Source organism: Hyaena hyaena, unplaced genomic scaffold (genome assembly GCF_003009895.1).
Source record: "Hyaena hyaena isolate Hyena2069 unplaced genomic scaffold, ASM300989v1 scaffold_519, whole genome shotgun sequence".
NCBI lineage: Eukaryota > Metazoa > Chordata > Mammalia > Carnivora > Hyaenidae > Hyaena > Hyaena hyaena.
This window is the reverse complement of record NW_024081154.1, coordinates 947,324-971,249: the sequence shown is the minus strand read 5'-3', so window position 1 is coordinate 971,249 and position 23,926 is coordinate 947,324. Positions and strand designations below refer to the sequence as shown.

Genomic DNA, 23,926 nt, shown 5'->3' with positions numbered 1-23,926 from the left:
ACCATCAACCAAAACAAGAAGCCAATCCAGTGAATGCGAGAAAATACTTGCAAATGAAATATCTAGTAAAGGTTAATATCCAGAATACATAAAGAACTTAATACAACTCAGCACCAAAAAAACCAATTTAATTCAAAAAATGAACCGAGAACCCAAATAGACCTTTTTCCAAAGAAGACATACAAATGGCCAACAGCCATGTGAAGAGATTCTCAAATCACTAATCATTAGGGAAATGAAAAAATCAAAATCACAATGAGATATCACCTCATACCAGTCAGAATGGCCAGTATCAAAAAGACAAAATAGAGTGAATGTTGGTGAAGATATAGAGAAAAGGAAACGTCCAAGCACTGTTGGTGGGAATGTAAGTTGGTGCAACCACTGCGGAAAACAGAATGGATATTCTTAAAAAAATTAAAGATAGAAATAAGATCCAGTAATTGTACTGCTGGGTATTTACCCAAAGAAAATGAAAACACAGATTCGAAAAGATATGTGCACCCCTATGTATATGCGGCATTATTTACAATAGCCTAACTATGGAAATAACCCTAGTGTCCACCGATATAGATGAATAGTTAAAGAAGAATTGTTGTCTGTGTACACATACACATGATGGAATACTACTCAGCTGTAAAGAGAAGGAAATCTTGTCATTTGCAACAACATGGATGGATCTAGAGGGTATAATGCTAAATGAAATAAGACAATTCGAGAAAGACAAATACCATATGATTTTACTTATAAGTGGAATTTAAGAAAGAAAACAAATGAGGAAAGAAAAAAAGAGAAGCCAGGAAACAGACTTCTAACTACAGAGAATAAACTGGTTACCAGAGAGGATATGGGTAGGGGATGGATGAAATAAGTGAAGGAGATTAAAAGTACACTTATCTTGATGAGTACTGAGTAATGTATAGAATTGTTGAGTCACTGTATTACACACCTGAAACTGATCTAACACTGTGTGTTGACTATTCTGGATTTAAGATAAAAAAATATATATATTATGGGGACATGTAGACATTTGGTAGAACTATAAAGCCAGGGAATGATTTAACACAAAATTCAGGGTTGTTGTAACCTTTGAGGGGAAAGTAGGGGGACATTTGGCGTAATGGTAATGTGGAAATTGTATTTCTTACACTGGGTGGTGACTACAGAAATGTTTTATTATTCTTTTAATTGACCTTCCCTTTATGTTTGTATGAGAGGTTTTTTTTTTTTTTACAAATAGTTTATTGTCAAATTAGTTTCCACATAACACTCAGTGCTCATCCCCAAAGTGCCCTCCTCCATGCCCATCCCCCCTCCCCCCCACATCCATCAGTCCTCAGTTTTTGTCAGCATTCAAGAGTCTCTCATGGTTTGCCTCTCTCCCTTTCCCCCACCATTTCCGCCCTTCTTCTCCCCCTTGTTCCTCCGTCAAGTTCCTCCTAATCCTCCTATACGTGCAAACATATGATATTTGTCCTTCTCTGCCTGACTTATTTCGCTCAGCATAACACCCTCAAGGTCCATCCATGTTGCGACACATGGCCAGATTTCATTGTTTCTCATTGCCATGTAGTATTCCATCGTATAGATAAACCACATCTTCTTGATCCATTCGTCCGTTGATGGACACTTAGGCTCTTTCCATGTTTTAGCTATTGTGGAGAGTGCTGCTATGAACATTGGGGTACATGTGCTCCTATGCCTCAGCATTTCTGTATCCCTTGGGTAAATTGTATGAGAGGTTTTATAATTTTAAAACTCAGCCAACAGCCAAATCACTTTAACATAATTCTTTTGTTTCTGTTAGTCTTAGCCTTTCCATAATACTGGGCATTTAACATTCAATAAATTATATTCGGTAAAAATCAAATCAATTATTTCTTTAAGATTTTCAGTTAATGATAAAACCCTGAATTCTGTTTGTTGTACAGGTCTGATCTGATAGTCATTTTCATTTTAAATTAGACATTTAGGGGTGCCTGGGTGGCTCAGGTGGTTAAGCATCAAACTCTTGATTTCGCCTGAGGTCATGTTCTCCTGGTTGTGGAATTGAGCCCCGCCTCAGACTCCTTGCTGAGCTTGGGGCCTGCCTGGGATTCTTTCTCCCTCTTCCTCTGCCCCTCCCCTGCTTGCCTGCTCTTTTGCATGCATTCTCTTTCCAAAAAAAGAAATAAATTAGAAATTTATTTTTTGTGTATATTCAGTTTTCATTTGAATTTTGAAATATTGGTTATAAATACTTGAAAGAGTATTTTTACTTTGAAAAGTCTTTTAACATTTTAACAAATGTTAAAAGTAACTCATCCTTGATAATTTTTATTTTTCCTGGCAGCTAGCATTGGATATGTGGAGGAAATTAATGGTTGAACCACTTCAGACCATCCTTATCCGAATGCTGCTCCGAGAAATAAAAAAGTGAGTACTAATGTTTCTCTTCTTGAGTCAATTCTAATTTGCTGTTTGAAATGGTTTCAAATAGTGTACAGTTGCATGAGTGTTGACTAGACATAGGCCATGTTTTACTTAAACGAGCCTCATTTTCCATCTAAATGGCAATGTTCTAAATTGTTTTATAGTTTTTTTTAGCAGGTCTTTGGTCTTTAGTCCAATATACATAAATCAATCAACCCCTGAAGGAAGTAACCTGTCTTTTGTTGTTGCAAGTCTAGTACCCTCTTGAATATTCCAGGGCAGTGCTGAATTGTTTGAACATGTTCTCTCAGTTTAAATCCTGATGAGGGTAACCTACCTATTCAAGAAAACAGATTTTTCTAAGTAGTTGGTTCCCTTTTAGACCCAGTGTTAAATCAGTAACTTGCCTATTAATGTGAGTTTAGTTTGTGGGAAAATGACTTCCCACTGTACACAGGACCCAGAGCTTTGAACTCTACCTAATTGCTATGTGAATAGAATTGGAGACAAAATAAGTTCACCTGTGGAGTCCAGAATAGAACATCCTTGCATCTATTCTGGCCTAAAAGATTCTTAGTAGACTTCAGCTTTGGGGAACCAGAAGCACTAAATCACTCATACAGATGTGCATATGATAAATAGTTTATTGGAACTGATACTGTAGAAATTATCTAGACCAGTGAATTGCAACTGTGATAACAGCCACTTCATCTGAAAATGCTTTCTTTAGAGATACCCAAATATGGAGTTTTTTATGTGAGGGGAAAAAAAAAGGAAAGCATTGTTCTTTTTGTGGGCTCCTAGTAGGAAATAAGGGGCTTAGAAACAAAATAAAGAGAAATGAAAAGCCACAAAAGAGGGTAATGGAATATTTTAAAATTTAATGTTAATGCTCAATAGAAAGTAGATGGTAGCAATTAGTAACTTGGTTTTAAAAACCTGTCACTCACCCTTTTAATGATTCCATTTTTTCCAAAGATGAGAGGAGAGAAAAAGCAATACTAAAGCAGTAGGGTGGAAAAATTCTTTTTCTCTCTCTTTTCTCTACTAAACTACAATTAACTAAAAAGAATACTCCCAACAATATTTATAGGTTCTAATGTAATGAATGTATGAAATATGAAGCTATGAAATATTAGCTTTTTTTTTTTACTTGGAATTCAGCTATTTTACATTGAAAGCTTATTGAAAATATTATTAAAATTTTCTAAATGTATTTCTTAAGTGTGATTGTTAGCTTATTAAAAATGAATTTAATGGGGGCACCTGGGTGGCTCAGTCAGTTAAGTGTCCGACTTCAGCTCAGGTCATGATTTCACAGTCCGTGGGTTTGAGCCTCACGTCGGGCTCTGTGCTGACAGCTCAGAGCCTGGAGCCTGCTTCAGATTTTGTGACTCCCTCTCTCTGCCCCTCCCCCACTTGCTCTCTGTCTTTGTCTCTCAAGATGAAATAAAGACATTAAAAAAGTTTTTAAAAAATATTAATTTGATGAAAAATTAAAGAAAATATAACTATAAGAAAAATAATGCAAGTATAGGATATTCTGGAAAAAATGCATAGATTATTTGGTTAGAGATATTAGGCCAACTCGTCTTTGTTGTTATAATCAGCTTCCATTAGAGTATTATTTGACATGCCCTATTAATATCTCATTTATTTTTCATGTGTACTCTATTAGGTAAGGTGTTATCCCACCTTTTACAGCTAAGGAAGCTAAGGCATAATAATAATAACAATAATGGGGCACCTGGGTGGGTCATTTCGTTGGGAGTCTGACTCTTGATTTTGGCTCAGGTCATCAGCCCAGAGTCATGGGATCAAGCCCTATATCGGGCTCTGTGGTGAGCATGGAGGCTGCATGGAATTCTCTCTTTCTCTCCCTCCGCTCCTCTCCCCTGCTCGCACTCTCTCTCTCACTCTCTAAAATAATATAAATCAGTAAATAATAGCAATAATTAATATGGGAGCTATGTGCCAACAGCAGCAATAATAATAAAATATGGGAGCTACGTGCCAAGAAGTGTTCTAAAAGCTTTACTTATATCCCATTAATCCTCACAACCTTGGGATGTTGGCACTACTTCCATTACCCTCTTACAAATGAAGACATCAGCGGTGACACACCAAGAAGACTAGTTTGACTCCACCCCCATCTTCTTTCTTTTTTCTTCTCTTCCATTCCTGCCTCCAACTTAAACTGTGAATCCATTATGCCTGTCTTTTTGATTTACAGAATATTTCTTTTATTCCCAGCTCCAATATTTTAGCTTTTATGTACATTTTAGTTTTATAGTGCTTTGAGTATTCTAGTATTTTAACACATAGTACTTTGTGTGATCTTAAGGAGGCAGTTTTATTTATAAGTAAATAAATTGAATGTTCAATAAGGAGAAATGAGTTCTTGAATTTGATATACCTAAGGAAAGAGAGTCCATGCCTAGAAACTTCCAGTTTGGGTCTTTCCTCTACATTGCTTTAGTATCTGTTTACCCGTTGTTGTTTGAAATAATACGGCCAGATATCATAACTTCTGTTACATGGACAAGTGGCTGTGTTAAGTATTCCTCATTGATAAACTTGTCTGAACTGTATAACAGTTGTGAAGGTGAATATTATCATCGGCTCATTTTACAAATGGGGAAAATGAGGCTGGCAAGGGTAATCAGCTTACTCAGGTCACGTAACTAGTACATGGCAGAATGAGAATTAGGATTTAAGACACTCTGGTCCTTTAAGTCTGTGGTCTTACCCATATATTACATATTCTTAGGAATAGTTTGTTCAAATTGCATCTCCTTGCCTTTGCTGTTAACAGAGAGGTATTTTATCATATGTACCTACAACTTCTTTGTGGAAAGAGCTCCACAAAATTTACAGAGTAAGTTTAGCAGAGCATATTATAAATTTGATTTCCTATCAATTTATTGATAGTTTCCTTTCCTGTATTCACCCCTGAGTTCCTAGATATTTTCTACAAGTGTCTAAAGAACATTACTGTGAACTAGTGGTTTCTCAAATCTGGCCACAGAAAACCTTACGCAAGGGATATTTAAAAGCATTGTTCTACAAAAAAAATTATAAAATATGTTAATTGTACACAATTAAAAATGTATAGAAAGCTAAAAAAAATTAAAAAGCTTTTCCCCTAGTACCTTCAATACTGGTATTTAAAACAAATCACTATTAAGGATTCAAAGTATTTTCTGAAAAAAATTCTTTATGCATTTAAGATTGTATGTGTGTACATTTGTTTATATGGATGTGCATATGTATATATCTACATACATATAAATACTACATACAGTATTGCACACACATAGATATGTACACGCATCTGGGAAGTTTACATAAGTATTACAAATACCTAATAATAATATATTCTTCTTAAAAATCAGAACTAATAGATTGATGGTTGGTATGAGACTGTAAGTCTCAGGGAGTTGCTTTATAGTGATACAGTAATTATATATCTTGAATATGGTAATAGTAACATGAATCTAGGTATGTGATAAAATTGCATAGAATTACATAAATACAAATATACGCAAATGATTGTGTGTAAAAGCTGGCAAAATCTGAATAAGGTCTATAAGTTTTATCAATGTTGATTTACTGGTTTTGACATTGTACCATAGTTATGTAAGATGTTACTATTGGAGAAAATTGGGTGAACATTTCCAAGACCCCTCTCTGTTATATCTGCAACTTCCTGTAAATCTGTAATTTTTTCAAAATTAAAAGATTTATTTTAGATTTAAATGGCACATAAATGTGAATATCCCCGTTTTCTTCCTTTTACCTGTAACTTTTCTTCATAAGTAATTACTGAGAATAGTTTGGTTGTACTTAAATATTTGTTTATTTAAGTACCGTGGTTGTATTTATTTTTTGTTGGATCTTTATACTCCTTTAGGAAGATGATGAAAGCTTTAGCGCCTCCCCACATTAAAATACTCAATATGTATATGCACACAAAACTTTACATATTTTTTAGAAGGTGTATGGATTCCTCAGATCAGAATTGCTGCCTTCGCGTTTACATGGCAGACTTCTTTTTCCCCAAGAGTATCATTTGGCCGATTGGAATCTGAAATAAATCTCTGTGCTTAATGTTTGTTGAATTGAAATTTTTTTTATTTATTCTGAAATTATAATTCAGCAGCAAAACAATCATCACTTTAGCATCCTCTTTCTGTTGCATAGTCATAAACGAAGGCAAGATTTTAAGTGACAAATGAGAAAAAATGTAACTTTATAGCTCCTTTTTTTTTAAGTTAATTTGTTTTGGGGGAGAGAGAGTGTGCATGAGTACGGAGGGGGCAGAAAGGGGGAGAGGATCCCAAACAGGCTCTGTGCTGCCTGAGCTTGGACTTGGTCTCACAAACTGTTAAGATCATGACCAGAGCCAAAACCAAGAGTGGGATGCTTAATCGACTGAGTCACCAAGGCGCTCTGCTTTTTTTTTTTTTTTTTTTTTTTAATTCTTCCTACTTTCTGTTCTGACATGATACCTCTGTTATATACCACAGTTTTCCTACAAGTGTGGTTCCATATCAGGGCTCTTTTCTCTTCCATTTGTTTGTTTATTCTTTGCCCATACTTCACTCTGTTCATCATTATAGCATAAGCTTGATACCTGATAAGACAGACTTTCCTTCCATAAGCTACAAGTGTTCTAGCTGTTATTTGGTCCTTAACTTTTCCATAAGGCTTTACTTTTTTTTATACAGATCCTGATCATCTTTTTTAAAGGTGATTAAAAGTTGCCTAGAGTAAATGTTTTGTAGGATTGAAATTGAATTGAATATATAAGTTAATTTGGAGGGAATTTACATCTTTACTGTATTAAATCTTCCTATTCATGAACATATCTGCTATTTTTAATGCCTTCTTTAATGTCTCCTAAGGTTTTTTTTAGAGAATTAAAAAAAATTTTTTTTCTTATTTAGTTTTGAGAGAGAGAGGCAGAGCATGAGTGGGGGAGGAACAGAGAGTGAAGCAGCTCCAGCTTCTGAGCTGTCAGCACTGAGCCCGACGTGGGTCTCGAACTCAGGAACTGCTAGATCGTGACCTGAGCCAAAGTCAGATGCTTAACCGCCTGAGCTACCCAGGCGCCCCTAATGCCTTCTAAGTTTTTATAAATATATCTGTAAACGTTCTTCACTCCCTTTGATTTATTTCAAGATACTTGGTATTTTCTGATACTGTTAGAAAAAGTCTATTCTGTATAATTATTCATTCTATTTGTTTTCTGCTAGTATATTGAAATAAAACAGACTCTTAATATATATAAATCTTAACATTTAGCCACCTTGTTAAATTCCGTCATTCCTAGCTGCTTCTCCCCCCAAAAAGGTCATTTCTAATAATTTGTGCTCATTTTTGTGCTTTCTGTGTAAGCTGTCATAATCTATAAATGATAGTATTGTTTCCTGTTTGTGTGTCACGTGTACACACACTTGCCTGTGCACACACACAACATCTCATCGACTAGGACATGCACAGCAGTGTTGAAGAGGAATGATGGATAATGAGCATCTTTGTCTCACTCCTGATTTTAAAGGTTACATATGTAACATTTCCTCATTTAAAATGATGCTTTCTCTAGCTTTTTATTAAATACTCTATCAGAATGATGAAGTTAATTTGAATTTGGTGTTGAATTGAATAAAATAACTTCTGTTTATATTGAGTGATCAAGTTTTTTTCTATTAATCTTTTAGTGTGGTGGGTTACACTTATGGATTTTCTAATATTAAACTATCCTCATATAACTAAAATAAAACCCAGGTTGGTTGTTGCTTGTAATAAGTTTTATAACATTGTTGCATTTGATTTGCTAATACTTTATTTAGAATTTTGAATCTATATCCATGAGTGGAACGGGCCTATAATTGTTCTTCCTTGTCTGGGTTTGGTATCAGGCTTGTTCTTGTAGGTTGACTTAGGGCTATTCCCTCTTTTTCTTTTGAGTAGAAGAGTTTGTGTAAAATTGAGGTGGTCATTTTTTTTTTTTTGAGTGTTTAGTAGAAATCCCTGCAAAACCATCTGCATCTAGGGTTTCTTTGTAAGAAGAATTTTTTTTCACATTATAAAATAACCTTTGCCTTTATTTCTTTTATTATTGAAGTATAGCTGACATGTTAGTTTCTGGTGTACAACATAGTGATTTGACAATTATATACATTACTCATTGCTCACTGTGATTAAGTGTGGTCACCCTCTGTAACCATACATTATTACAGTCATTGACTGTATTCCCTATGCTGTACTTTTCATCTCTGTGACCTATATATTTTATTATTGGAAGTTTATGTCTTTTATTCTCCTTCACCTATTTCACATATCTCCCCTACTCCCCTCCCCTCTAACAATCACCAGTTAGTTTTCTGTATTTAAGAGTCTGAATTTTTTGTTACTTGTTTTGTTTTATAGATATTACCTATAAGTGAATCATGTGGCATTTGTCTTTTCTGATTTATTTCACTTAGCACAATGCCCTTTAGGTCCATCTGTGTTCTTACAAATGGCAAGATCTCATTTTTCATGTCTGAGTAACAGCCCACTGTATATACACACCACATCTTCTTCATCCATTCATCCATCAGTAGCTGCTTAGGTTCTGTATTTTGGCTCCTGGAAATAATGTTACACATACATAGGGTTGCCCATATATTTGAACGTGTGTTTTCATTTTCTTTGGGTAAATACTCAGCAGTTATGTCTATTTTTAACTTTTTGAGGAACATCCATACTGTTTTCCACAGTGGTTGTACCAATTTATATTACCACCAGCAGTGCATGGGGATTCCCTTTTCTCTACATCCTCACTAATACTTGGTATTTCTTGTCTTCTTGACACTAACCATTCTGACTCGTATGAGGTGATGTCTCATTGTGGTTTTGATTTTCACTTCCCTAATGATTAGTGGCTTGAGAATCTCAAACCTGTTGGCCATTTGTACATCTTCTTTGGAAAAAAGTCTGTTCAAATGCTCTGCCTGTTTTGTAATAGGATTTTTTTGTTTCTTTGGGGTTGAGTTGTAGAAGCTGTTGATGTATTCTAGATATCATCCTTTATTGGATATATCATTTGCAAATATTTCTCCCATTCACTGGGTTGGATTTTTGTTTTGTTGATGGTCTCCTTTGCTTTACAAAAGCTTTTAATTTTGGTGTAGTCCCAATAGTTTATTTATCACTGCTTTTGTTTCCCTTGCCTGAGGATACATATCCATAAATATGTTGTTAAGACTGATAACACTTGTGTTTTCTCTTAGGAGTTTTATTGTTTTAGGTCTTTTTTTTCTTTAACAATTTTTTTTAACATTTATTTTATTTTTGAGAGACAGAGAGACAGAGTATGAGTTGGGGAGAGGCAGAGAGAGGAGACAGAGAATCCCAAGCAGGCTCCAGGTTCTGAGCTCTCAGCACACAGCCGGATGTGGGGCTTGAACTCATGAACTGTGAGATCATGACCTGAGCCGAAGTTGGACACTTAACCAACAGAGCCACACAGACACCCCTCACATTTAGATCTTTAAGCCATTTTGATTTTATTCTTGTGTATGGTATAAGAAACTGCTCCAATTTCATTTATTTGTATGTAGCTGTCTAGTTTTCCCAAAACCATTTGTTGAAAAGACTGTCTTTTCCCCATTGTATATTCTAGCTTCCTTTGTCATAGATAAGTAGACCGTAGAAGCATGGGCTCTCTATGGTGTTCTATTGCTCTATATGGCTATTTTGTACCATACTATTTGGATTACTACAGCTTTGTAGTATATCTTGAAATCTGGGATTGTGTTACCTCCAGTTTCGTTCTTTCTCAAGATCGCTTTGGTGATCTTTGGCGATATTTGTATCTGTGTTACTCAGGGATATTGGACTGTGACTTTTTTTTTGTTCTTTTGTTTGTTTTGTTTTTTAGTGTCTTTGTCTTGGTTTGATATCAGGGTTGTTTGTTGGGAGTTTTTTGATTACCAGTTCATTTTTGTTACTAGTAGTTGGTCTGGTCAAATTTTCTGTTTCTTCTTGATTCAGTTTAGAAGATCGTATGTTTCTAGAAATGTATCCATTTCTTTTAGGTTGTCCAATTTATTGGCATGTAATTGTTAGTGGTAGTTTCTTATTCTTTGTATTTCTCTGGTATAGGTTGTTATCTCTCCTCCTTCATTTCTGATTTTATTTATTTGAGTCCCCTTCCACCTTTTTTTCTATGATGCTGGCTAAATGTTTGTCAACTGTGTTTATATTTCAAAGAACCAGCTTTTGGTTTCATTGGTGTTTTCTTTCTTTTTTTTTTTTTTTCTTAGTCTCCAGTTCATTTATTTCTGCTCTAATCTCTATTATTTTCTTTTTGTTTTAAATTAATTTATTTATTTTGAGACAGAGAGAGAGAGCATGAGCAAGCAGGGGAGGGGCAGGGAGAGAGAGAACTCTAAGCAGGCGCCGCACTGTCAGCACAGAACCCCCAATGTGGGGCTCAGACTCAAAAACCATGAGATCATGACCTGAACTGAAACTAAGAATTGAATACCCAACCAACTGAGCCACCCAAGCACCCCTCTAATCTTTATTATTTTCTTCCTTCTACTAACATTGGGTTTGGTTTGTTCATATATTTCTAGTTCCTTTGGTGTAAGGTTTGATTTATTTGAGATTTTTCTTGTTTCTTGAGATAGGCATGTATCAATGTATACTTCTCTCTCAGAACTGCTTTGCTGTATCTCAAAGATTTTAGACTATTATGTATTTACTTACATTTGTCTCCATGAATTTTTTGAGTTCCTCTTTGATTTCTTTGTTGACCCATTGATTGTTTAGTAGTAGTATGTTGTTTAGCCTCCATGTGTTTGTGTTTTATCCTAGTGTTTGTTTTTTTTCCTTGTAATTGATTTCTAGTTTCATACTGTTGTGGTTAGTAAAGATGCTTGATATGATTTCAGTCTTAAATTTATTGAGACTTGTTTTGTGGCCTAACATGTGATCAGTCCTGGAGAATGTTCTATGTGCACATGAAAAGAATGTGTAGTCTGCTGTTTATGGATGGAATGTTCTATATGTATCTGTTAGGTCCATCTGGTCTAATGTATTCTTCAAAGCCATTGTTTCCTTATTGATTTTCTGTTTGGATGATCTTTCTATCAACTGATATTAGTGGGGTGTTAAACTTCCTTACTATTAATATATTCCTGCCAATTTCTCCTTTTATGTGTGTTAATATTTGCTTTCTATATTTAGCTACTTGTATGTTGGATGCATAGATATTTACAATTGTTCTATTCTCCTTTTGGATGGATCCCTTTATCATTATATAATGATTTTCTTTGTCTCTTGCTACAGTCTTTGTTTTAAAGTCTATTTTGTCTTATACATATATTTCTATTCCAGCCTTTTTTTTTTCACTTCCATTTGAATAGAATTTTTTTTTTCCACCCCTTCACTTTTACTCTGTATATGTCTTTAGGTCAGAAGTAAGTCTCTTGTAGGCAGTGTATAGATGGGTCTTGTTTTTTTTTAATGCATTTAGTCACCTTGTGTCTTTCTATTGGAGTATTTAGTTCATAAATATTTAAAGTCATTACTGATCAATATGTACTTATTAAATATTGTTTTGTTCATTGTTTTCTGGTTATTTTTGTAGTTCTATTCTTTTTTCACTCTCTTCCCTTGTGGTTTGATGGATTGTTTTACTGTTTTCCTTGGATTCTGTCCTCTTTAATTTTTGTGTATCTACTATAGCTGTTTGGTGCGTGGTTACCATTGGGTTCATATATAATATCTTATGTGTATAGCAGGCTATCTTAAGTTGATGGTTGTTCAATTTTGAATATATTCTGAAATCATTAAATTTCTGCTCCCTCCCTCCACATTTTACTTATATGATAGCATATTTTACATCTTTTAAATGTATCTCTTGACTGATTTTTGTAGATTTAATTGACTTTACTACTTCTGTATTTTAACCTCCATACTGGTTTTATAAGTAATTAATCTAGTATATTAATTCTATGTTTGTTTTTTCTTGTGAAATTAAATACCTTTTATTATTTTCTTTCCACTTAGTGAACTCCCTTTAAACATTTCTTGTAAGGCTGGGTTAGAGATGATGAACTCCTTTAACTTCTGTTTGTCTAGGAACCTCTTTATCTCTCCTTCAATTCTGAATGATAATCTTGTCAGGTAGAGAATTCTTGGTTGTAGGGTTTTTTTCCTGTCAGTACTTTGAACATCTCACGCCACTTTCTTCTGGCCTGCAAAGTTTCTGCTGGAAAATCAACTGATAGTCTGATAGTATTTCCCTTGTATATAACTGTTTTCTCTTGCTGCTTTAAAATTTTTTGCTTTGTCATTACTTTTGCCATTTTAATCATTAAGTGTCTTGGTGTGGGCCTCCTTTGGTTTGTCTTGTTAAGGGTTGTCTATACTTCCTGGACCTGAATGTCTGTTTTCTTTCTCAGATTAGGGAAATTTTCAGCTATTGTTTCTTTAAATAATTTTTCCACCTCTTTCTTTCTTCTTTTTCTGGGATCCCTGTCATACAGATCTTATTAGTCTTGATGATGTTGCAGAATTCTCTTAACCTGTTCTTACCTATTCTTATTTTTTATTATTCTTTTTTTTCTTTCACTTTTTCTTTCTTTGTTTTGTTTTGTTTTTGCTGTTCAGCTTGGTTGCTTTCCATTACCCTGTCTTTCAGATCACTGATCCATTCCTGCACTTTTTCATCTGCTGTTGATTCCCTGTAGTATATTTTTTATTTCAGTTAATTGTGTTCTTCAACTCTGTTTTTTAAAATATTTTGTATCTTTGTTCAAGTTCTCACTGAATTAATCCACTTTTCTCTCAAGTCAGGTATCTTAATGACCATTACTTTGAACTCTTTATGAGAAATATTGTTGATCTCTATTTCATTTAGCACTTTTTCTCTTATTTTGTCTTGTTTTTTCATTTGGGGCATCTTCTTCTGCCTTCTCATTTTGTCTAAATCTCTCTGTTTCTGTATATAGTAGGTTAGCTGTGTCATTTGGTCTTGAAAGTAGTAGACTTGTGTAGAAGAAGTCCTGTGGTGCCCTGTAGAACAATCCCCCCTTGTCAGCTGAACCAGGTGCTCCATTGGTGTCCCTTGTGTGAGCTGCATGTGTGTTTCTGTTGTGACTGAGCCACAGTTGCTGTGGGCATGCTGGGAGGTGGGCTGACCTTCAGCCCAACTGGCAGCAGGAACCCACTTTTCCTGCTGTTGGGGCACTGGGCAGGATTTGCTCCTCACACTGTTGAGAGGCCCAGCTGTCACCGCCTGGGCTAACTGGTAGTTGGGGCCAGCACTTAACGCTCCCTGTCTGCAGTTACTCTCTGCCACTATTATAAGCACACTGAAGGGCAAAGGGCTTGCTCCATGTGCGGCCAGCTAAGAGGCCTGGCTGCAGGAACTGCGGATGGGGTGGTGTAGGGTGTTGTAATAGGGCAAGAGCCACTTTGGAGGGATGTCTGCTGAGATGGGTTTCTTGGGTGGAGCAGGTCAAGAGGGGAACACTGGAGTGGGGAGGACCAGCTGTGGTAGCAGTTTAGATAGGAGAGTGCTAGAACTGTGTCTAGTCATCTAGATGAGGGAGTGGACGAGAAATGGCACCCACCAACACTTTAGTTCCTGGAGAAGCCTCCTGCAGATTCCTGCCCCTCCAGCATATGTTCTAAGATTAGTCAATAAATCTTCACATATACCCCCAAGCACTTTCAAACTGCTATTTCTTTCTTTTGTTTTTTTTTAATGTTTATTTAGTTTTGAGAGAGAGACAGTGCAGGTAGGAGAGGGGCAGAGACAGAAGGAGGGAGACACAGTAGCAGAAGCAGAAGCAGGCTCCAGGCTCTGAGCTGTCAGCACAGAGCCTGGCACGGGCTTGAACTCAAGAGCTATGAGATCATGATATAAGCTGAAGTGGATGCTTAACCAACTGAGCCATTCATAATGTGAGATGAAACTGTTAACTAAACTACGGATTGTATTTGCATTTTCCCAGTTTTTCACTGATTCGGCTCCAGGATCTAAATCACAACATTGTATTTAGCTGTCATGTCTCTCTTGGCCTCTTCTACTTGGTGGAGAATTTTTTAGTCTTTCATTGTCTCTCATAAGTTGACACTTTTTAAAAAAATTAGTGATCAGGTATTTTGTAGTGTGTCTGTCCACTTTGGTTTCTCTGATGTTGGGTCATGATTAGACTGAGATCATGGGTTTGGAGGAAGAATTCCACATGTTGATATATATGCCCTTCACATCATATAATATCAAAGAGTAAAGTATATCAACAATACTTTTTTTTTTTTACTTGTGATATTAACTTTAATCACTTGGTTGGTGTTTTATTTTCCTTTTAATCCCCATCTGGAATATTGTCTTCATTTTTAATATTGCTTACATGTATCTTTTCTTGAGGACTTTTACTAGAGGTTTGTGTATTTTGTTGGATTTTTTTTCCAAGAATCAACTTTGTCTTAGTTGATCTCCCCATTGTATCTTTCTTTTTCTCTTATTATCCCATTCTCATTTTTCTTTTCTTTCCTTCTGGAAAACCAGAGTGTTTTTAGATTCGGCTGAAGGAGCTATAGAATCTTTGTTGAGAAGGATACTGTAAAATCTCTAACCAAAGTATTTTTTTAAATAGGAATCTGTATTCTTTCAGTTGAGATATAATTATATACTATGGAGGTTGAGGAAGGATTCCTAATGTGAGACAGTATGTAGAATTACTGATATTTAAGCATTATTTTCTACATGGTAATCTAAGATAAAGGAAATGAAGACATTAATAATTTACTTAGCTTGTTGTAGCACTGTGTTAGAACTCTGTTAATAATTAAAAAAAATTGTTTTTAATGTTAATTCATTTTTGAGAGACAGAGCACATGTGGGGGAGGGGCAGAGAGAGAGAAGGAGACACAGAATCTGAAGCAGACTCCAGGCTCTGAGCTGTCAGCACAGAGCCCGATACGGGGCTCGACTCACAAACTGTGAGATCACGACCATAGCCAAAGTCGGTCACCTAACCGACTGAGCTACCCGGGTGCCCTAATAATTTTTAAAAACATAAGAAATAGATGAATTACTATTCATATTTCCTACTGCAAATGATGAAATTTATTTTTTAAAAGAGCAATTAGGAGTAAGAAGTAAAATAAAGTGAAAATTCATAGAAAATTACAAGTTTTTCAAATACCAGAGTGGAGTAATATGTTCCCTAGGGAATATCTTTATACTTCTGTGATTTAGCTGCCAACTGTTTTTCCCTTGTTGCCAAAAGAATTTTGTCTAAATCAGGTTACTAAAAGAGAGTGTTAACAATACCCACTTTATATTGCTGTTGTTAAGATGAAATGAGATGCTTTATATAAAATATTTACTACAGTCTCTGAGGCATAATAAGATATAGTAAGTGTTCAGTAAAATTAGTATCCAAGTGAAAATTTTTATAACTCCCTAAAGCAATCCAACTTGTGTAGGTATTCTTCAGTTTCTTATGTAAAGCTTGTCAAGGCAGCTTAACCCTTTAACACTTCTTATGAGTTTGGTTAACTTTAGCTGTTATTCTTCAAATCTGTAATGTATTTAACAAGTTGCAATGCCTTTTGGTTGGATCAATTTTTTTTTCACCCTTGGGAGTTGTGCTTTTTTACTTCCCAGACTCTTGAAAGTATTCATAGATGTGTTCAGAAAAATGATTCTCAGCCTTCATGGTCTTAATCTTTCTCGATTCCTTAGGTCTAGATTCTTGCCTCCCACCTCCTTTTAAATTTTAAGCAACTCTCTCTAAATAATTTGTATGAACAACAGACAGATTGGAAATTAGGGCATTCCAATTTCCTTCATAATTCTGTTTCCTTGAATAAATTACTTCATTGGATTCCTTAGTCGTTAAATAGGCACGGTTGTATCAATTGACCTTTGGAGGCCCCTTTTAACTTGAAATTTTCTGTTTTCCAGTATATGGTTTTATATGAGGTCTAATTAGCTTTAAATAAGAAAGCAACTGTCATAAATAGGATAATGATAACACATAATAATAAATAGAAATATTCTGTGACAAGAGACTGGTAAATTACTGAGAGTGCTATGAAGCATAGTTTGAAAAAACTGCATAGAAGTGAAGAGAAGATTATACAGTGAAAAGACTTCAGAGTACAGAGTAATAATGAGCCAGCAATCTTTGACAGATAGAACTGGTTTTCTTCCTCCGTAGATGGGTCTCACTTAATACTAAAATTATTTAATGTAGTCTGAAAGATTATTTTTATCACAATGGCCAAGAGTTTCTAAAAGAAAAAAATATATGCCTTTCCTAGTTCTTAAATACTTAGTACAATGTTTGCTGCTAAATATTCAACATATTAGATACTGGTATTTTAAAACTGTGTTACAGCAGCTGTCTACATTTTTTTTTTTTTTTTTTGGCCATTGATTTTTAACACTGTCCTTTAGCTAAAAATGCTTGCTCCTACCATGTAGGTAGTTATCTGATACTAATGGGATTGTTCTTTTCCTACAATTTGGTTAGATAATATCCTCAATTAATTTTATAATGGTTACGATTTTTTTTTAACCAGAGTAATATACTTTTTCCCTCTTTCGGCTGTGTAGTCTTAAACTCATCAGTAGAAGAATTAATTGGGTTGCTATCTTTAAAGAAAAGATTACTTCCTAATATAAGTTTGGTTATGTGAAAGTGTAATAGGCATATTTTTATGCTGTACCATCATCCATATCTCTAGGAATTTTTGCATGTCATCACATATAGGATTGTCTTACATTTCCCTTATTATAAAATATATATATAAAGATAGATCATAAAAATTTCCAGCCCCGAGGTAACTTTGAAGGTTTCAGAAAATTGAAGGCCATCTCAGCCTTTGAAGAAGTAAAGTTATGTGTCAGACTAATGGAAGATTTTTCCTTGTGAAATCAGTATGTTCCACTAAGTGAGGATTCTTAGGAAGCATAAATGCTGAAATACTTAGTAAACTGTAGTTAGAATTTCATGACTTTTAAGTTGGTGCAGTGGGATCTCTGCAGGAAAGACTAGAAGGTCTAAAAGGACAGACAGAAAAGACAGCAATGTAAAATTATGTAGAAGGGGAAAAGGAGGAGCTCATGGCTTAAAGAGAGATTCAATGAAACAGTGGTTAAAAACTTCTTTCATGGTATCACAAAATGTGTACGCACAAAATTTAATTGATAATTTTTAAGTAAAAGTGCTCCTCCTATATAAGGAAGAAAACACATGATGCAACCATAGATTGTATATTGCATATTTTTCAGTGTTTACTTCACTTGGAAAGGTAAAAGTAATTTTGTTCATATGGTAACTTATTTATCTTTTATATTATTATAGTAGAATTGCCAACTAGGACTTTTAATTCAGTAACAACTGAAAGTTTATAATTTTAATAAATAAAATAGTGTGACTTCATGGATCCAAATGTTACCGTGTGAGAATTTGAATATTTTCAATAGTACGTAATGAGGCAGGCATAAATATGGAAAATAAATATTGTGATATAAATTTTTTGGAAGAACTTTAGTTCTACTTAAAATTAAAATTGGATATATGAAATTATAAAAAGGAAAGAAATAGATATATTTTTAAATGCGTTTAAAAAGAATTGCTTAGATACTTAAGGATACCATTGAAAAGATTGAAGTTTTATGTTTCAGTTTTTTTTAATTATAGTTTACTGTCAAGTTGGTTTCCACATAAAACCCAGTGCTCATCCCAACAAGTGCTCTCCTCCATGCCTATCACCCATTTTCCTCCCCCCCCCCCCCCTCTTCCCCCCCCCCCCCCCCCCCCACCCCCAACATGGAACGAATGCTTAAGACTCTATTATTGTTTGCCTCCCTCCCTCTCCTTAGCTAATTTTTTTTTCCCTTCCCCCCTGCTATGGTCCTCTGTCAAGTTTTTCCTGTTCTCCATATGAGTGAAAATATATGGTATCTGTCTTTCTCTGTCTGACTTATTTCACTTAGCATACTACCCTTGAGTTCCATCCACGTTGCTACAAATGGCCAGGTTTCATTCTTTCTCATTGCCCTGTAGTATTCCATTGTATAGATAAACCACATCATCTTGATCCATTCGTCAGTTGATGAATATTTAGGCCCTTTCCATAATTTGGCTATTGTTGAAAGTGCTGCTATGAACACTGCGGTACACGTGCCCCTAGGCATCAGCACTCCTGTATCCCTTGGGTAAATTCCTATTAGTGCTATTGCTGAATCATAGAGGAGTTCTATTGTTAATTTTCTGAGGAATCTGCAGACTGGAAAACACTGAGGTTTTAATGTTAGAAGGATTCAAAATTGCATTCCTTTTCCCCAGTAATTCTGTAGTTAACTTTTTAGTGTTGCATACTCTGTGAACAAAAGTAAAAATTGAAATGAAATTCTTCTTCCTCTTTGAATTTGGAACACTTTGTAACATAGGCTAGTGTGGCTGATTTGTGCTTTTTCTGATGCATCCATGTGTTTGTTATGTCTGTTTATTGTTTAGACCCTGGAGGTTTCATTGAGGAAAAATAGTCTTACATAAAGATAAAAATCTAACTTAGTAGTCTTTATTCTTTTGAATCTTAGAGTTTCTGAGAGATGTGTTTTAAAATTTCCCAGCTTAGTTTTAGATTTATTGACTTTTTTTCCTTGCTATTGTTAGTTTTTGTTTCATGCGTCTTGAACCTGTTAGTTGAATAAATATCAGGATTATTATCTTCATGGTTAATTATTTTTATTGTTATGTTGTAACCATATCTTTTGCTCTTTTTCTTTATTCTGGCACATATTAATATTGTATCAGTTTTCTTTTGTATCTTGGGGGATTTTGTTGTGTGTGCATTATTTCACTTTTTTAATGTAAATTTCAGAAAACTACACAACACAATTGTACAGCCTAATAAATTATTACAAAGTAAATATTCTTGTTATTAACCACCCAAGTCAAGAAATAGATCCATGCCAGCCACCCCGGGCCTTTACATGTGTCCCATCCCTTCCTTTCTCCAAAAGTTACCACTATCCTGACTTGTAAGGTAATTCCTTTCTTCTATTTCGTATGATTTTATTACCCACATATATATTCCTAGACTCTGTAAGAGTATCTTGTTCATCCAAAAAGTGTTCCTTTGTCCTCTGTATTTCCTGCAAATTGGCAGACCAGCGGCTTACTCAGGCTTCTTGGTTCCCTCTGATGAAACTATATATACTTTGTTTTTTCACTCGTTTTGGATATATGCAGCCACTAATGCTGCATAATTTTGTTTAATGAGGTTTATAAAATTGTCACCTTATTTCTGTCGATTGTTTTCACTCCTACCTGGAAGCAGTAATTTTATAGAGACATGCTTCCCTTCATCTACTATTTGGTTGCCCAATGGTCATGTTCACATTGGAAGGGTAAAATAACTCCTTGGTTCTTACCAACTTGTCAAGATAATGAGTTGAGTTGGTGTTTTTCTCAGAAAGTGACCAATTAGCTGTATTCCCCCAGTATGTCATGATGAACTTACAGACCTAAATACATTTGATGCATTATGTTGTTTTACTAAAGTTTAAATTGCTTCTCTTCGGTTGGTTGGCACCATGGTCTTTTTGAGAAGACCCTAGTCATCCTTGTAGCGTTTCTTGTTATCTAGTGTGTCGGGATGTTCCTGACTCATCTTTTACATTTTCTTCCCTGAACCCTGTAATTAGCTACTCAGTGAAAAACTTAGTTTTAAATACACAAGTGATACATATATGCATTCCTGAAAAACATTGAATGTTCCAGATCCTTTCCTCAGTCTTTCTCTTCCCAGAGGTAATCCCTGTTATTATTTGTTTAACTGTCTTTTCAAACCTTTTTCTGTCTTTTTATGTTTACATACAGAAATAAGTACAATACAGAGATTATTTTCTTTTTTATGTGGCTTTTTCTTACTTTTGAAGATCATAAATGATATTCATACTTCTTTTTTTACTCAGTTACATATCTTGATAATTTTTCTGTCAGCATATAGCACATTTCTTTTTGAACTGCTACTTAGTATTTAGTATGGTTCTACCTCATTTTATTAAAACCTTCTCATGATGTATGTTAGGTTGTTTCCGGTTTACCCACTAATCCCACTCTTGCTTTTTAACGTGCATGAACGCAGATATTTGTTTGGAGCCGTAGAGTACATGCATTTAGAATTTTGCCAGTTTGGCCTCTGCTGCACTTGTTCTTACACAAGCAGAATCTGAGAATGCTTCTTTCTCTGCCACTCAGCAATACTTGCTATAGGAAATCTTGCCAGTCTGAAGGTAAAACATTTCCTCAATTTCCCAGTGCCTTTCTCTGGTGGGAACTGGGGAAACTAGGAGGTGTTCTCAGGTGAGGGCCGCAGCAAGTCTTCTGGTTGCAGGGGTTTCCCTTCTTGGGCTCCACTGCCTCTCACTCCCGCTTACTGCCCTGGGGGGTCACACACCCTTGCTTCAGAGACTGGCTCATGCTCCTCATGTCCTGGCTGGTTTTATCAGCCTTTTTGTGCTGTCCAGCTTTCAGTGTCTGCCGCTTCTTTGCCCGTCTTCCTCCACTCTCTTCCCATGCTCTCCTTGTAGCATTTCATTCCCTTGTGCATTTCGGTGTATAGTTTTATTTTCCTACACTATCCTGTCTTCTTTCCATCTTTTTCAATTTCTATAAGTCCAAGGGCTACTGCCAACAATAGGATACTAAAACATATCCTTCCTGTCATTTCCCAGATTTACAGTAAGGGCAAGGGACTGCATTTCCTGGAACCCTATTCTTGTTTAAACATAAGTGTAAAGGGAAGGAGTCATTAAGAGATTAATTTACCCCTTGTCATATATCGTATCAAAACTTTTGAGAGTTCCAGCCTAACTTTTGAAGACTGTCACAAATCTGGTCTGCTGTTTGAGTTAAAAGTTCATTTAATTGGCTTTAAAAACCTTGATTTTATTTTTTTCCTTTCATAGTTTATTGTCAATTTGGTTTCTATATAACACCCAGTGCTCATCCCAGCAAGTGCCCTCCTCCATGCCCATCACTCCTCTTCCCCTCTCCTTCACCCTCATCAGTCCTCAGTTTGTTCTCAGCATTCAAGAGTTTCTCATGGTTTGCCTCCCTCCCTTTCCCCAACTATTTTCCCCTTCTCCTCCTCCAAGGTCTTCTGTTAAGTTTCTCCTAATCTACCTATAAATGAAAACATATGGTATCTGTCTTTCTCTGCCTGACTTCTTTTGCTCAGCATAACACCCTCGACTTCCATCCATGTTGCTACAAATGGCCAGATTTCATTCTTTCTCATTGCCATGTAGTATTCCATTGTATAGATAAACCACATCTTCTTGATCCATTTGTCAGTTGATGGACACTTATAAAAGCCTTGATTTTAAAATGACAACCAGTGCTTTCTTGGTCTCTTGCTTTATTCCCTTCTCTAATATATTAAAAATGCTTCCATTTTGCTCCTATCAGTTCTTAAAATAATAGGTGATATTTATTGATTGTTTATTCCTATACCAAGTACAGTGTTACATGCTTTCTTGAACTATGCTTAATCTTTACTACATCCTCCCTTCCATGAGGTGTAGGTATTTTTATTATCCCCACTTTACATAAGAGGAGATCTGAGTAGGTTAAGAAGTACCTGCCCAAGGTGACATATTAATGCAGCCAGAATTCAAACCCAGGCAACTTGACTCCAAATTCCTCATCTTAAGGTCTGTGCTAAATATTCCTTTTGGTCCCTGACATCCCAGCTGATTGGTCTCATTATGTTGGCAATTTCATTATGACTGTTATAGACATTTGCCACACAGTCCTGTTAAGATAAAATAATAAGCGATAGTTCTAAAAATTCTTCATTTCTTTCCTCAGAGTTTTTCTCTTGGGGCCAAGGTTCTTATATGGAAACTAGAGTTTATTCAGATGACCAATTTAGTCAGTGCTTTTGTGTATTACTAACTTATCATCATTTCACAGTTTATTTTCATTATCTGTCAGCCCAATAGAAATTCTGTACATTTATCATTTTTGTGTAGTTACAAAAGTGTGTGATGATCTTAAAGACTGAATAATTATGCCTAAGAGTTTCTGAATTCAGCTGTTGTCTTTTTAGGGAGGACAACTTAGTTATTAAGCACTAAGAATATCTGTGTTTCTTCTAGACAGTATGTTACCCAGTTCCAGCTTATCTGGGTCTTTTGGGATCAGAAACAAATGACAGGAGTGCTGCTAATATCAGGAGTGGAAGTTTTCCTGGTATTGAGCAGGGAGATAGGCTTTGGTCATGAAAAGAATTTTAGTAATCTGATTTTCCAAAAATTCAGATTATTCTCATTCTTGACTGATTTTTATTTGACCCTAGGCAAAGTTAATAGGAAAAACACCTGATGTGTTCCAAATAGATAAGACAGGTTAGACCATTATTTCATCACATTTAATCTGGGTTTAGGAAGGAACTAATAGAAGGTGAGCAGAGCACTATATGTGACCTTATAGGAACTCATTGCTTTTGTTAGTAGTATTAAAATGTAGACTTTGTATCTGAGATTCTGTAACTGACAGAATTATTATGCCCATATTTATTCAAGCACAAAAATATTTCCCCAGAGTATCCAGATAATTAAAGGAAGAATGAAAGAGTATTAGAGAGAGTCAGAGGCAGGGAGGGACACTGATTCATAAACCTAGTTGCCTTAACACTTTTCATAAATGTTAGAAAGTCTTTATATCCTACTCTAAAGAACAAGACCTTTTTACAATGGAATGATGATCATGTATTTTCTTTTGTTTTATCTGTAAAATAAATACTAATTCAGAGAGGAAAAAAAAACATTTTAAAGTGAGGTGAAAGATTGCTAAGAGAAAGGTAAACCTTTGACTGAATAATGGTTTGATTTGAACATCAGTACTAGAGTCAGAAACTCCCAAATTAGGGCCAGACTGTTGGGCTGTGGCTTTAGGCAAACTATTTTTTTCTATTTCATTTTTCCTCTTTCTATAATTAGAAAGCCTGACATTTACCTACATTTCTTATCACGTTTAAAACTTGCATCACAGGGGCACGTGGGTGGCTCAGTCACTTGAGTGTTCACCTTTGGCTTAGGTCATGATTTCGCAGTTCATGAGGTAAAGCTCCGCATTAGGCTCTGTGCTGACAGCTTGGAGCCTTGTTCAGATTCTGTGTCTCTCCCTCTCTGTCTCTGCCCTTCCCTGTCTCATGCTCTGTCTCTCTCTCAAAAATAAATAAATGTTAAAATAAAATTTTAAGTAAATAAATAAATAAAACTTGTATCACAAATAGTGCCTTGGCTAAATAGGAACTTAACCAAATGTCACATGAATAATTGAGATGACTTTATTTTTTTTTTGGTCTTTTTTCTTCATTAAATTTCTTTCTTTCTTTCTTTCTTTCTTTCTTTCTCTCTCTCTTTCTCTCTTTTTCTCTCTCTCTCTCTCTCTCTTTCTTTCTTTCTTTCTTT

General features: G+C 35.3%; 1 protein-coding gene across 4 annotated transcripts in view; it reads left to right on the top strand.

The window, feature by feature from the left end:
* The window catches only part of CUL2 (cullin 2), a 107,642-nt gene that overhangs the window by 53,146 nt on the left and 30,570 nt on the right, over positions 1-23,926 (top strand). For all 4 annotated transcript variants that reach the window (XM_039255320.1, XM_039255318.1, XM_039255319.1 and 1 more), the window contains one exon: positions 2,333-2,415. In XM_039255320.1, coding sequence (XP_039111251.1) covers positions 2,333-2,415 — 83 coding nt within the window. The remainder of the gene's footprint in view (positions 1-2,332; positions 2,416-23,926) is intronic.